This window comes from Gigantopelta aegis, chromosome 1 (assembly GCF_016097555.1).
Source record: "Gigantopelta aegis isolate Gae_Host chromosome 1, Gae_host_genome, whole genome shotgun sequence".
In the NCBI taxonomy this organism is placed as follows: Eukaryota; Metazoa; Mollusca; class Gastropoda; order Neomphalida; family Peltospiridae; genus Gigantopelta; species Gigantopelta aegis.
The window spans coordinates 3,636,728-3,650,745 of NC_054699.1; the positions used below are offsets into that span (position 1 = coordinate 3,636,728).

General features: G+C 38.8%; 1 protein-coding gene across 1 annotated transcript in view; it reads right to left on the reverse strand.

Annotated features, from left to right (window-relative positions):
* Positions 1-3,927: 3,927 nt before the first annotated feature.
* LOC121369353 (structural maintenance of chromosomes protein 4-like) overlaps positions 3,928-14,018 on the reverse strand; it is a 33,579-nt gene continuing 23,488 nt past the window's right edge. Inside the window, exons 18-26 of the mRNA XM_041494382.1 lie at positions 11,955-12,081; positions 10,110-10,161; positions 9,731-9,868; positions 9,140-9,284; positions 7,906-8,079; positions 7,337-7,516; positions 6,271-6,503; positions 5,426-5,609; positions 3,928-4,926 (exon numbers count right to left, since the gene is read on the reverse strand). Of these exons, the coding sequence (XP_041350316.1) occupies positions 4,759-4,926; positions 5,426-5,609; positions 6,271-6,503; positions 7,337-7,516; positions 7,906-8,079; positions 9,140-9,284; positions 9,731-9,868; positions 10,110-10,161; positions 11,955-12,081 (1,401 nt within the window). The 3' untranslated portion in view covers positions 3,928-4,758. The remainder of the gene's footprint in view (positions 4,927-5,425; positions 5,610-6,270; positions 6,504-7,336; positions 7,517-7,905; positions 8,080-9,139; positions 9,285-9,730; positions 9,869-10,109; positions 10,162-11,954; positions 12,082-14,018) is intronic.

Genomic DNA, 14,018 nt, shown 5'->3' on the forward strand with positions numbered 1-14,018 from the left:
TAGAACTTTAAGACAGAGAGAGACTGTCCAAATGGTTTGGATAAATTAAACATACAGGGACCCAATTCACAAATCGCACTAAAACTTTCTCAGACAAGACTGTATCATCCTTGCAAGTTGTTTTGCAGTGCACTGCAAGATCGCAAACTTGCAAGAATTTAGTGAATTGGACCCAGAAACATGTGTATTTGAAGTGCGATTGTACAGGGGACAGGCGAAGGGTATTGCTCCTGTGACAGTGTTTCTGCCTCCCTCAGAAAGAAAATTGGTTAAGTTTAGGGTTAAGAAAATAATACCGTATTGGTAAGAGTAATTAATTTTGTCAAAAGGTTAACTTAAAAAAAACTTATGGCACCATGCCCGTTTTACCCTCTGGCAGAAAACCCGTCTGCAAAAGATTTTAACTATGGATGGCCTAAAGTTATTTTCTCTGTTTATACTCGATTTACATAAAATGTAATTTTGCAGGTGGTGGTTATTGAAAAAAAAAGATGGCACATACCACTGCCTTTGACATATCTGTCATAGTATGGTTATTGAAAAAAAAGATAGCACATACCACTGCCTTTGACATATCTGTCATAGTATGGTTATTGAAAAAAAAAGATGGCACATACCACTGCCTTTGACATATCTGTCATAGTATGGTTATTGAAAAAAAGATAGCACATACTATGACAGTATGTCAAAGGCAGTGGTATGTGCTATCCTGTCTGTGGGATGGTGCATATAAAAGATCCTTTGCTACTACCATAATGTAGCAGGTTTCCTATCTACAACTGTCAGAATTACCAAATATTTAATGTCCAGTAGTCAGTGATTGATTAAAAGTACTCTAGTGGTGTCGTGAAACAAACTTTACCTCTTGACAAACACTCCTCCCTCCCTCATGTTTCGTAATGCATTATATAGATGCCGAACAGTCTGGCGCAACACAACAAAACAAGACTATTCACATTTGTTTTATTCAAGCAGTTGCCTTAAGAAAATAAATATTTACAACCGTCTATATGCGTGCATATGTATGAAAATGTTGAGCTGTGATATACTGAAATAAAGATATATACACATTTTACAATCAATATTACTGGTCTTTGATGTAGCAACTGTTCTAAATACCACTAACATCTATGGACAACATACTTAGTAGAGTTTATACAATACAAACAGCAATTGCATGCATTATAGGCTAGTAAGAAAAATGCATATACTACATAATTATAGATGGTTATGTATGTCAAACCTGTCCTAGCGGCCACCTGCCGTAAGCGGGTTTTCCCCTCCCAAACGATTTATAACATATATGCACCTGTAATAAGCGGTCACCTGTTTAAAATATGAACTGCCAGTATACACAGCTTCAGCTGTAACACGCTAACTGGTTTCGGGGGCACACAAAAATATTGAGCTAAAAAAACTGAGTCACAGAAAAGCCGCAGTTTTCCTGCCTGCTATTTTGCCCCCAAAAACATATGCCAAAAATATATTATAATAAATATTGTTTTCTTTAATAACTTGTTTGTGTTTTGTATAAATAGAAGAAAAAACACTGCTATGGTAAAAAAAAAAATTCTTTTGGAAATAAGTCTCCTCCTTTTTGTACTCCTTAAATAGAAATCAGGCTACAGATTTTAAAAGTCATCTTAGTCCTACCATCTTTGCTATGACATGCACCATAGCCTACAGCAGTTTTACAATATCGATATCATAGTGCTCAGGTGGCTTTGAAATTATGGGCCCAGGACTCGGGTACGAGACGGAATTCAGTCCTAGCATTCGAGAGTGAATCCATTCTACATCCAGCAGTGTCTGCCAAATCAACTGGCCCTCGATTCTGGTACTGGGCTGCGAAACTAGCTGAAAGATGGGAGCTGACAATGCAGAAAAAGAACGAAATGGAACTCGTGATTGTACTATGATACCAAATGGCATCTGGGGTACGAGATTTAGCTCGGTCAGTAGAGCACCCGTCGAAGATGACACTTGGGCTGTAGGATCAAAGCACCTCAGTGGACCCAGTGGATTTGTTTTCTTATCCATAACTTGTATATCAAAGCCTGTGGTATGTACTGTCCTGGCAGTGAGAAAGTGTATATAAAAGATATTTACTAATAGAAATAAATTGTTTCCTCTCTAAGACTTCTATGCCAGAATTGCCAAATACTTTACATCCAACAGCGGATGATTAATAAATCAATGTGCTCACATGGTGTTGTTAAAACAAATATGGAGTGCCTGTAAAATATTGTTTGTTCCAACCAGTGCATTACAACTGGTCAAAGGCTGTGGTATGTGCTTTCCTGTCTGTGGGATCCAGTGGGAGTGTGTGCTAAATGCTGATATGAAGAGGTAACTATGGATAATGGATCGTTCAGTCCGAGAGGGTACTATAATAGTCCAGGATGTGATGGTACCATTACTCGTTTAGAAATCAAACCTGAAACTAATCTTTAGATGCTAAAGCTTCAACACTATACCTAAATAAAGGTCATTTTTCAGCATTTCATCTCTAATTCAGTTTAATTTGTGAAAATCATTTTACATAAAGTTGAAATTGGATAAAAAGCTGAAAAATTACATCCCTTTTTAAATGGAATGGATGGGTTGGGGGAATGGCAGCACATATTTTAAGAACCACTGGAGGGTGGCAGGGAATTTTAATTAGTGACAGTTGCCAATTAATTTAAAATTGATCTATTATTATAGAAGTGTGTCGCCTCCTCTCAAACTTGTTACAGCAAATCGTGACATGATCCTCGACAAAGTGTTCCCCTGCCACTAAACTAAAGTATCCGTAAACACTGATCATCCAGTAAATTATCACTTGACCGCATTTCTATCTTATAGTGGTAATGATAGTTTATGTAGGTTGATCGTCACAGACATTTTCAGTTGACTGTGTTTCTCTCTTGTAGTGGTAACGATAGTTTATGTAGGTTGATCGTCACAGACATTTTCAGTTGACTGTGTTTCTCTCCTGTAGTGGTAATGATAGTTTATGTAGGTTGATCGTCACAGACATTTTCAGTTGACAGTGTTTCTCTCCTGTACGTCACAGTGTTGACTGTGTTTCTCTCCTGTAGTGGTAATGATAGTTTATGTAGGTTGATCGTCACAGACATTTTCAGTTGACTGTGTTTCTCTCCTGTAGTGGTAATGATAGTTTATGTAGATTGATCGTCACAGACATTGTGCCATGAATTATCAGTTGACTGTGTTTCTCTCTTGTAGTGGTAATGATAGTTTATGTAGATTGATCATCGCAGACATTGTGCCATGAATTATCAGTTGACTGTGTTTCTCTCTTGTAGTGGTAATGATAGTTTATGTGGATTGAACATCGCAGATATTGTGCCATGAATTATCAGTTGACTGTGTTTCTCTCTTGTAGTGGTAATGATAGTTTATGTAGATTGATCATCGCAGATATTGTGCCATGAATTATCAGTTGACTGTGTTTCTCTCTTGTAGTGGTAATGATAGTTTATGTAGATTGATCATCGCAGACATTGTGCCATGAATTATCAGTTGACTGTGTTTCTCTCTTGTAGTGGTAATGATAGTTTATGTGGATTGAACATCGCAGACATTGTGCCATGAATTATCAGTTGACTGTGTTTCTCTCTTGTAGTGGTAATGATAGTTTATGTAGGTTGATCGTCACAGACATTTTCAGTTGACCGTGTTTCTCTCTTGTAGTGGTAATGATAGTTTATGTAGATTGAACATCGCAGATATTGTGCCGTGAATTGTCAGTTGACTGTTTCTCTCTTGTAGTGGTAATGATAGTTTATGTAGATTGATCATCGCAGACATTGTGCCATGAATTATCAGTTGACTGTGTTTCTCTCTTGTAGTGGTAATGATAGTTTATGTGGATTGAACATCGCAGATATTGTGCCATGAATTATCAGTTGACTGTGTTTCTCTCTTGTAGTGGTAATGATAGTTTATGTAGGTTGATCGTCACAGACATTTTCAGTTGACTGTGTTTCTCTCTTGTAGTGGTAATGATAGTTTATGTAGGTTGATCGTCACAGACATTTTCAGTTGACCGTGTTTCTCTCTTGTAGTGGTAATGATAGTTTATGTAGATTGAACATCGCAGATATTGTGCCGTGAATGATCAGTTGACTGTTTCTCTCTTGTAGTGGTAATGATAGTTTATGTAGATTGATCATCGCAGACATTGTGCCGTGAATGATCAGTTGACTGTTTCTCTCTTGTAGTGGTAATGATAGTTTATGTAGATTGATCATCACAGACATTGTGCCATGAATTATCAGTTGACTGTGTTTCTCTCTTGTAGTGGTAATGATAGTTTATGTAGATTGAACATCGCAGATATTGTGCCATGAATTATCAGTTGACTGTGTTTCTCTCTTGTAGTGGTAATGATAGTTTATGTAGATTGAACATCGCAGATATTGTGCCGTGAATTATCAGTTGACTGTGTTTCTCTCTTGTAGTGGTAATGATAGTTTATGTGGATTGAACATCGCAAACATTGTGCCGTGAATGATCAGTTGACTGTTTCTCTCTTGTAGTGGTAATGATAGTTTATGTAGATTGATCATCGCAGACATTGTGCCGTGAATGATCAGTTGACTGTTTCTCTCTTGTAGTGGTAATGATAGTTTATGTAGATTGATCATCGCAGACATTGTGCCGTGAATGATCAGTTGACTGTGTTTCTCTCTTGTAGTGGTAATGATAGTTTATGTAGATTGATCATCGCAGACATTGTGCCGTGAATTATCAGTTGACTGTGTTTCTCTCTTGAAGTGGTAGTGACAGTTTATGTGGGTTGATCGTCACAGACTTTGTACAGTTGTCAGTCTTGTAAATACCAACAAGTCGGTCTGCCAGCTCGAACATGTTGTTTCTTAGAGAGATGATTATGAACTGGGCATTCTTTGTCCGTTCCTGAAATAAACAAGAATTACATCAAATTCAAGCTTCTGAGATTTAAACATTGGCCTAAACTATTTATGGGTTATGCAAAAATAAATTCAAGTAACTCATTTAATTTTTGCCTAACCCATCATGAACATGTTGTAAATGATGTCCTAATTTTGGGGTTATACAAAACTAGACTTTTGTGAGTGACAAGTGAATATAACTATCTTTCTTGCAATTTTTAGTGGTTTTAAAAGTATGTCACCCCTACCACAATATGGATTCACTCACACTCTCTCTCTCTCTCTCTCTCTCTCTCCCCCCCCCCCCCCCCCCACCCTCTCTCTGTCAATCTCTGGCTATCACATGTGAGACTATGACCCACTGAACTAGGAGAAACAGAATTATATGCAAAACCTTAATACAGAAATAAAAAACCAAAAAAGGTCAACACTACTGCTGCCACCTCAGGGGAGGGAGTGACAGTGCAAGACAAATATTAAAACATTAAAAACATGGGGGTTACCTTTATGTAATTGGCAACAATGGATACATTCTTGAAATCGAGAGCAGCATCAATTTCATCCATGACATACAGAGGTGTGGGTTTGTAGTGGTGCAAGGCAAACACCAGCGCAAGGGAACTCAGAGTTTTCTCCCCTCCCGACAAGTTGGAGATGTTTTTCCATGACTTTTTCGGTGGCCTCACACTGAAGAGAAAAAACAAAAAGAAGACTAACAGGATCAGTTTGTTTAGATACATTCAGGGATCGAAATACTACCATCCCGACTGGTTTAGGCATTGATGATATACAAAAAAAAGAAGTTTGTTTTGTTTAACGACACCACTAGAGCACATTGAATAATTAATCTTGACTTCTAGTCTTAAAGAGGAAACCTATTACATTTTTCTATTAATTGCAATGGATCTTTTATAAGTACCACCACACAGACAGGATAGCACATACCATGGCTTTTGACTGGAACAAGAAATGGCCTAATGGGCTGACCACACATCAGAGGAGCGCTTTACCACTGGATTAAGTTGGGGGTTTTTAAAATTGATTTTTGGCTCACCTGAACACAATACCATCGGAAGAAAATCATTGGAAAAACATTTGATATACCAGTCGTGGTGCATTGGCTATGTCTCGCCTCTTGATGATATAAAGTCTGAAATTAGTTGGGGTTTTCAAATAATTTTTGGTCCACCTGAACACCAATGCCCTCGGAGAAAGGGTCGAAAGAATTAATGACTTAGTTTGGGTTTTTTAAATGATTTTTGGCACCCTGAACACTATACCCTCGAGAAAGTGTCGAAAGAGTCCATGAGTTAGAGTTGTGGGTTTTTTAAAATGATTTTTGGCCAACCTGAACACGATGCCCTCAGAGAAAGGGTCGAGCGAGTCGACGAGTTCAAGTTCAGCGTCGCCACCTAGCGTGATCATCTGGTACATCTCCTTCAGCTTGTTGGTGATGAGGCTGAAGCCCGACATGAACTCCTCCAGTCGCTGTTTGCGTAGACTCTCGTAGTACTTGCGCTGCTGGTCGCGGACACTGGTGATGTCATCCAGCTCGCTCACTCGCTGCAGGTACAGTTCCTCCTGGAAAACAAAGAAGGAAGAACCTATGAGAGAGAGAGAGAGAGAGAGAGAGAGAGAGAGAGAGAGAGAGAGAGAGAGAGAAGAAAGCAGAGACTCACCCAGTATAATCTGAAGGAAAGAGAAGAAAGCAGAAAGAGGAGAGAGAGTGAGGGAGGAGGAGGGGTATTTAGAGAGAGAGATGGAGAGAGAATCAGCCATTTATAAGCTAATCACCATATTGCGGGGGAGAGAGAGAAAGAAACAGAGACCGAGACGGACAGACAGACACAGAGAAAACGAGAGAACCCATTTTTATATGACATGCTCAAGGTTTATGACTGACAATGTCCAGTTAGGGAAGTGTGAATTAAAGTTGATCTTGGACAAATACATATTTCATTATTAATTTTCCAAAAAGCTTATCTAAAAAATCAAATAAATACATTTCCTAGTCTTAGTTTTCTCATATTTTGTTTGACTAACTGAAACTTGAATTTGGCATGATTTTCTGACAAAATTTGGCTTCAATTTAAAACCTATGTTGTATGTTTTTTTCCCATATTCATATTTGCATGAACAAAAAAATACAGATAGGCTATTATTAAATATTTGTTTTTCTTCTAACCTTTTTTGTATTCAGCAATTACAGCCATGTTTTTCTTTTAAAAAAATTTCTTCTAACCTATTTGTATTCAGTAAATGCAGCCATGATTGTCTTAAATATTTTTTTCCTTCTAACCTTTTTGGTATTCAGCAATTGCAAACATGGTTTTCTGTAAACAATTTTTCCTTCTAACCTGCATATTCTGCAATCGCACCCAAGTTGATCTTAAATATTTTTTTCCAATTCTAACCTTCTTTTTGTACTCTGCAATCGCAGCCATGTTTGGTTTCATTCCGGCCAGTTTCTCCTCGAGGACGGTGATTTCGTACTGGACATCGGCCTTGTTTATAGTCTCTAGATCTTCCTTCGCGATCGTCACAAGTTCCGGTTTCTCTTCTCCATTGATGCTGTGCATTTTCAACTGACTCAGCTAACAATTGAAAAATTAATCTCATTACTCTAACAGGGCTTCGAGAATTGTTATGGATCAGTAATTTTAAACATTTACTAGCCACAATTAAAAATCCACTAGCCCTACTTTACTTAAAGTCCAATAGCCCTACTTTACTTAAGTAAATCCAATTTTACTAATAGTAATAATCGGATATATCACCTAAAGAGTGAGATAGAGCTCAAAAACACCAAGATTGGGGGGTGGGTGGGGGTGGGGGGGTGGAGGTTGGAGTGGGAGCAGGATATTCATATATACAAAATAGACAAAAGTTTTTTTCACTAGCCGTCACGCATGGCAATAGTAGTTATTTACTAGCCCAACACCAAATATCACTAGCCACAGGAGTGGGACTACACATGACTTGCCTCCTTTTTCCAGTAATCCACTTTGGCCTGGTTCTTCTTGACGAGGTTTTCGAACTTCTCCACCTCATGTCTGACGTCGATCGTTTCTTTCTGTAGCTTGTTTTCCTCCTCTTCTAGCTTCACCAGCTCTTTCTTGTTAGCATTCAGCGAATCCTCAATAACCTTCATGTCATCCTATCCACACACACAAAATGAGAGAGAGAGAGAGAATGAATGAATGAATGAATGACTGACTGTTTAATGGCATCCTAGTAATAAGTCCAATTTGTTGTTTTTAGGATTTCAGCGGTGTCCATCAAAAGTTTGCGTCCAACTAAGTTTTAATTAATAATCCCTTAGGTTCCTTTTAGGTAGACTCTCAAATTCAACCCCCGTCACCCCCCTCACCCCACACACATACCATTATACCTTTGTTAAAAATAGTCCCATAAATTAAATACCCTTCTGTCCCATGCCCAGCCACTGGCTTTGCCGAAGATGGAGTAAGGGAGGGACTTGCCAGAACCTTTATCAGATACAGGCAAGTTGATGAAGTTACCTGGACTCCGCATCCCAGTACAAAAAAATATATATATCAGCTATTGGTTTAATGATACCTCAGAATATTTTCAAACTATGACTATATAGTGTCGATGCTTGGTTGAGAGAAAGAGAGAGGAAACCCTCTGTCGCCACTGGAGTGTTGGAGCAAGGAATAATTAGTGTTTGACAAATGTTTGAAAACGTCACTAGCCCCTCACTAAAGCAGGTTAATATTTCTATTAGTCCAGACCAAAACTTCACGAGTCGGGACAGAGAGCTAGAGGATTTGTCAAATCCGGAATAAAACGAAGGAATATTTTTATTTATTTAACAACCCACTCAACACACTTTAATTACGATTATATGGCATTGAACAAATGGTTAAGAACCACACAGATAATGAGAGAGGAAACCTGCTGCTGCCAAACAAAGGGCTAATCTTTCTGATTAACAGCAAGGGATCTTTTAAATGCAGCATCCCAGACAGGACAGTACATACCACAGCCCTTGTTCCACCAGTTGTGGAGCACTGGCTGGAACGAGAAATAGCCCAATGTGCCACTGACAGTGATCGATCCCAAACAGACCGCGCATCAAGCGAGTATTTTACCAATGGACTACGTTCTACCCCAACAATAACAGATGCCTTTCAGTGGATTTTAAGGGAAGAAAGGGTCTGTGGGGAGAATCAAGGGCCAGTAAAGTGGTGTACCTGAGACTTCTGGTACGCCTGTAAGACCTTGGTTGCGTCTTCTTCCAGCAGCTTGAGCTTTGAGTTTAATTCAGTCATCTTCGCACTGCTCTCTGCAATCTCCTCCTCAACAGAAACGACTTTGTCTTCAACCTTCTTTAAGTTTCTGACAAATCAAACAAAAGAGATATTTCTACCATAACTGTAACAAGTAAAATTAAATCTGTTACTTTACCTTCTTTAAGTTTCTGACAAATCAAACAAGAGATATTTCTGCCATAACTGTAACAAGTAGAATTAAATCTGTTACTTTACTCTCTGCGTTTTGTTTTCCAGTCTAATAAGTTACATATATGTCTGTCTAAAGATGTGTGTCCATGCAAAAATTACCTTTATACACCAGTTGTGGAGCACTGGCTGGAACGAGAAATAGCCCAATGGGCCCACCGATGGGGATCGATCCCAGATCAATCGCACATCAGGTGAGGGCTGTACCTCTGAGCTACGTCCCGCCCCTTTATAGCTGAATGGATGCACACAAATAATGTATATTTGTTTTATAAATGGATGGATACAGATACATAAGTGTGTTTCTTGTTTTCTAACTCGTACCGTTCGGCTGTTTTGACCCCAACGTTTGCCTTTGTGATCTGTCCGGTGACCTGGTCAATGTTATTTGATATGGCATCCACTCTGGACTGAACAGCTTGCAGCTTAGAACCTCCGATATCCATGATTTGTTTGTGCAGACTGTAATAGAAAATATCAAAGGTGATAATACAGAGGTAAAACACGTACACCTGTGAACAGAAATCTGAAGGAGTGTACTTTACATTATACAAGGTCTCTTTAAACAGGTGCTTGTTATACACAATGTTCGTTACACACAGGTAGTCGCTATCTGTCAAATATAACATATATTTATCATATACAAAGCCAAAACTCAAATATCCTTAATTACATATAACAATGAAACTCTGTAATTAATTACCTCTGTACTTCATCTTCTATTTTCGAAGCAACACTTGCAACTTTGTCATAATCTGAAATGAATTTAAAAGCATCTTACTGTAAAACAAGTAGCTCTGTGCTGTTGATTTAAAATAAAACCTGAATAGTCCATGTTTTGCTGGTGATTGATATCAAACGTGTGCAGCTGTATCAAGTAGCTCTGTGACAACTTACAGTAAAACAAGTAGCTCTGTGCTGTTGATTTAAAATAAAACCTGAATAGTCCATGTTTTGCTGGTGATTGATATGAAACATGTGCAGCTGTATCAAAGGAAGGAAATGTTTTATTTAATGACGCACTCAACACATTTTATTTCAGTTATATGGCACCACACAAATATTGAGAGGAAACCTGCTGTCGTCACTTCATGGGCTACTCTTTTCGATTAGCAGCAAGGGATCTTTTATATGCACCATCCCACAGACAGGACAGTATATACCACGACCTTTGTTACACCAAATGTGGAGAACTGGCTGGAACGAGAAATAGCCCAATGTGTCCACTGACAGGGATCGATCCTAGACTGACTGCACATCAAGCGAATGCTTTACCACCACTGGAATACATCCCACCCCTGCAGCTGTATTGGTGCACAAGAATGGAAAAGGATATTTGTTTAATGACACTGGAGTACATTTTAATCTACAGCTATTTGGTGTCTATCATTATTTCCACATTTGATTCAGAAAGAACAAGCATTCTGAGAGTACTGCTAAAGCAATGCATGTCCCCTACCAGGACCAACAAATTTTCGTTACCTCTTCCAAAAAAGGGTACATCACCATGAAATTCAAACTTGTTCTGTGACAGTATATGATAAAGAAAGAAAGAAATGGGTTTTTTAACGACGCACTCAACACATTTTATTTATGGTTATATGGTGTCAGACATATGGTTAAGGACCAAACAGATTTGGAGAGGAAACCCGCTGTCGCCACTACATGATCTACTCTTTCCGATTAGCAGCAAGGGATCTTTTATTTGCGCTTCCCACAGGCAGGACAGCACAAACCATGGCCTTTGTTGAACCAGTTATGGATCACTGGTCGGTGCAAGTGGTTTACACCTACCCACTGAGCTTTGCGGAGCACTCACTCAGGGTTTGGAGTCGGTATCTGGATTAAAAATCCCATGCCTCGACTGGGATCCAAACCCAGTACCTACCAGCCTGTTGACCGATGGCCTAACCACACAGTATATGATAAAGACATACACAAAATTTCAATATCTTAAGGCGTTTGGGAAAAAATGTCCGGAAAACAATTTTTGGCTTTTTTTCCCCCTAAGTTCAAGACCCATAACTCTGTAAAAAAAATGGGTAAATTGTCATGTAGATCAAACTTGTAACAGTACCTAATAAAGCTATATTTCCGATCAATATTTTGAGGCATTGTGGAAAAAAAGACAGACAGGACAAAGACAGAACATAAAATCCCCTCTGGTTTGTTTGTTTGTTTGTTTTGTTTAACGACACCACTAGAGCACATTGATTAATTAATCATAGGCTATTAAATATCAAACATTTGGCAATAATGACTCAGAGTCATCAGAAGAAACCCGCAACATTTTTCCTAATGCAGCAAAAGATATGCACTTCCCCACAAACAGGCAAGCACATACCACGGCCTTTATCCAGTTGTGGTGCACTGGTTGGAACGGGAAAAAACCCAAACAAGCAAAATCCCGCCCCCTCTCTGGTTGGACCAGTAGAGGACTAAAAAGAGAGGAAACTGTTTTTGACTTATTTCAATGCCTGGTTTCAAGTGCTGGTTATACTAAATGTTGAGGTTAATAAAATCAAAAGTGGGTTAGATTGTCCAGCACCTTTCTTGTATTCCGCAACTTTCTTCTCCAGCTCTTGTAGATGTTCCTTATCCGGTGCAGCAGCCTTCACTCTCTCTTCCTGTTCAGCTATCTGACTTTTCAGTGTCACCAACTGTTCTGTCATTGCCTGCGTAAAACAAATATGCATATATAACAAGCATTTTAAGAGAACTGCTAAAGCAATACATGTCCCATACAGGTCACAACACATTTTCGTATCTCCTCAATTCAAGGGCCATAACTGTAAAAAATTGGTAAAATACCATGAAAGTCAAGCTTAATCTGTAACAGTACATAATAAACCTACACACCAAATTTCAGGTCAATATCTCAAGGCATTGTGAAAAAAACATTCAGAAAACTAAATGTGGGACAGATGGCCGGACAGACAGACAGAAGGACGGAGATAAAACCTATAGTCCCCTCAGGATGGATATGTAGGGGTCCAATAACAAGGCAATAATAAAATAAGTCTAGACTTTCATCCAAATATTTTTCAAAATAAGGGTGGCGGTGAAATTTATTTCTTTATTGGATGTCAAACATTTCATAATTCCACCACAATTCTTCACTACAAACCCGCTACATTTTTCCAATAGCACTTTTCGAGACAGGACAGTACAAACCATGGCCTTTGATAAACCAGTCATAGGTTACTGTGTTTCATATGAGTGAGAACTTACTTTAATCTCCATGGTGCATTTCTCATGTGTGTGTTTCATCTGGGTGAGAACTTACTTTAATCTCCATGGTGCATTTCTCGTGTGTGTGTTTCATCTGGGTGAGAACTTACTTTAATCTCCATGGTGTATTTCTCATGTGTGTTTCATCTGGGTGAGAACTTACTTTAATCTCCATGGTGCATTTCTCATGTGTGTGTTTCATCTGGGTGAGAACTTACTTTAATCTCCATGGTGCATTTCTCATGTGTGTTTCATCTGAGTGAGAACTTACTTTAATCTCCATGGTGCATTTCTCATGTGTGTGTTTCATATGAGTGAGAACTTACTTTAATCTCCATGGTGCATTTCTCATGTGTGTGTTTCATCTGGGTGAGAACTTACTTTAATCTCCATGGTGTATTTCTCATGTGTGTGTTTCATCTGGGTGAGAACTTACTTTAATCTCCATGGTGCATTTCTCATGTGTGTGTTTCATCTGGGTGAGAACTTACTTTAATCTCCATGGTGCATTTCTCGTGTGTGTGTTTCATCTGGGTGAGAACTTACTTTAATCTCCATGGTGCATTTCTCGTGTGTGTGTTTCATCTGGGTGAGAACTTACTTTAATCTCCATGGTACATTTCTCATGTGTGTGTTTCATCTGGGTGAGAACTTACTTTAATCTCCATGGTGCATTTCTACTGTGTGTGTTTCATCTGGGTGAGAACTTACTTTAATCTCCATGGTGTATTTCTCATGTGTGTGTTTCATCTGAGTGAGAGCTTACTTTAATCTCCATGGTGTATTTCTTATGTGTGTGTTTCATCTGGGTGAGAGCTTACTTTAATCTCCATGGTGTATTTCTCGTGTGTGTTTCATATGAGTGAGAACTTACTTTAATCTCCATGGTGTATTTCTCGTGTGTGTGTTTCATCTGGGTGAGAACTTACTTTAATCTCCATGGTGCATTTCTCGTGTGTGTGTTTCATCTGAGTGAGAGCTTACTTTAATCTCCATGGTGTATTTCTCGTGTGTGTTTCATATGAGTGAGAACTTACTTTAATCTCCATGGTGCATTTCTCGTGTGTGTGTTTCATCTGGGTGAGAACTTACTTTAATCTCCATGGTGCATTTCTCGTGTGTGTGTTTCATCTGGGTGAGAGCTTACTTTAATCTCCATGGTGCATTTCTCGTGTGTGTGTTTCATCTGGGTGAGAACTTACTTTAATCTCCATGGTGTATTTCTCGTGTGTGTGTTTCATCTGGGTGAGAACTTACTTTAATCTCCATGGTGCATTTCTCGTGTGTGTGTTTCATCTGGGTGAGAACTTACTTTAATCTCCATGGTGCATTTCTCGTGTGTGTGTTTCATCTGGGTGAGAACTTACTTTAATCTCCATGG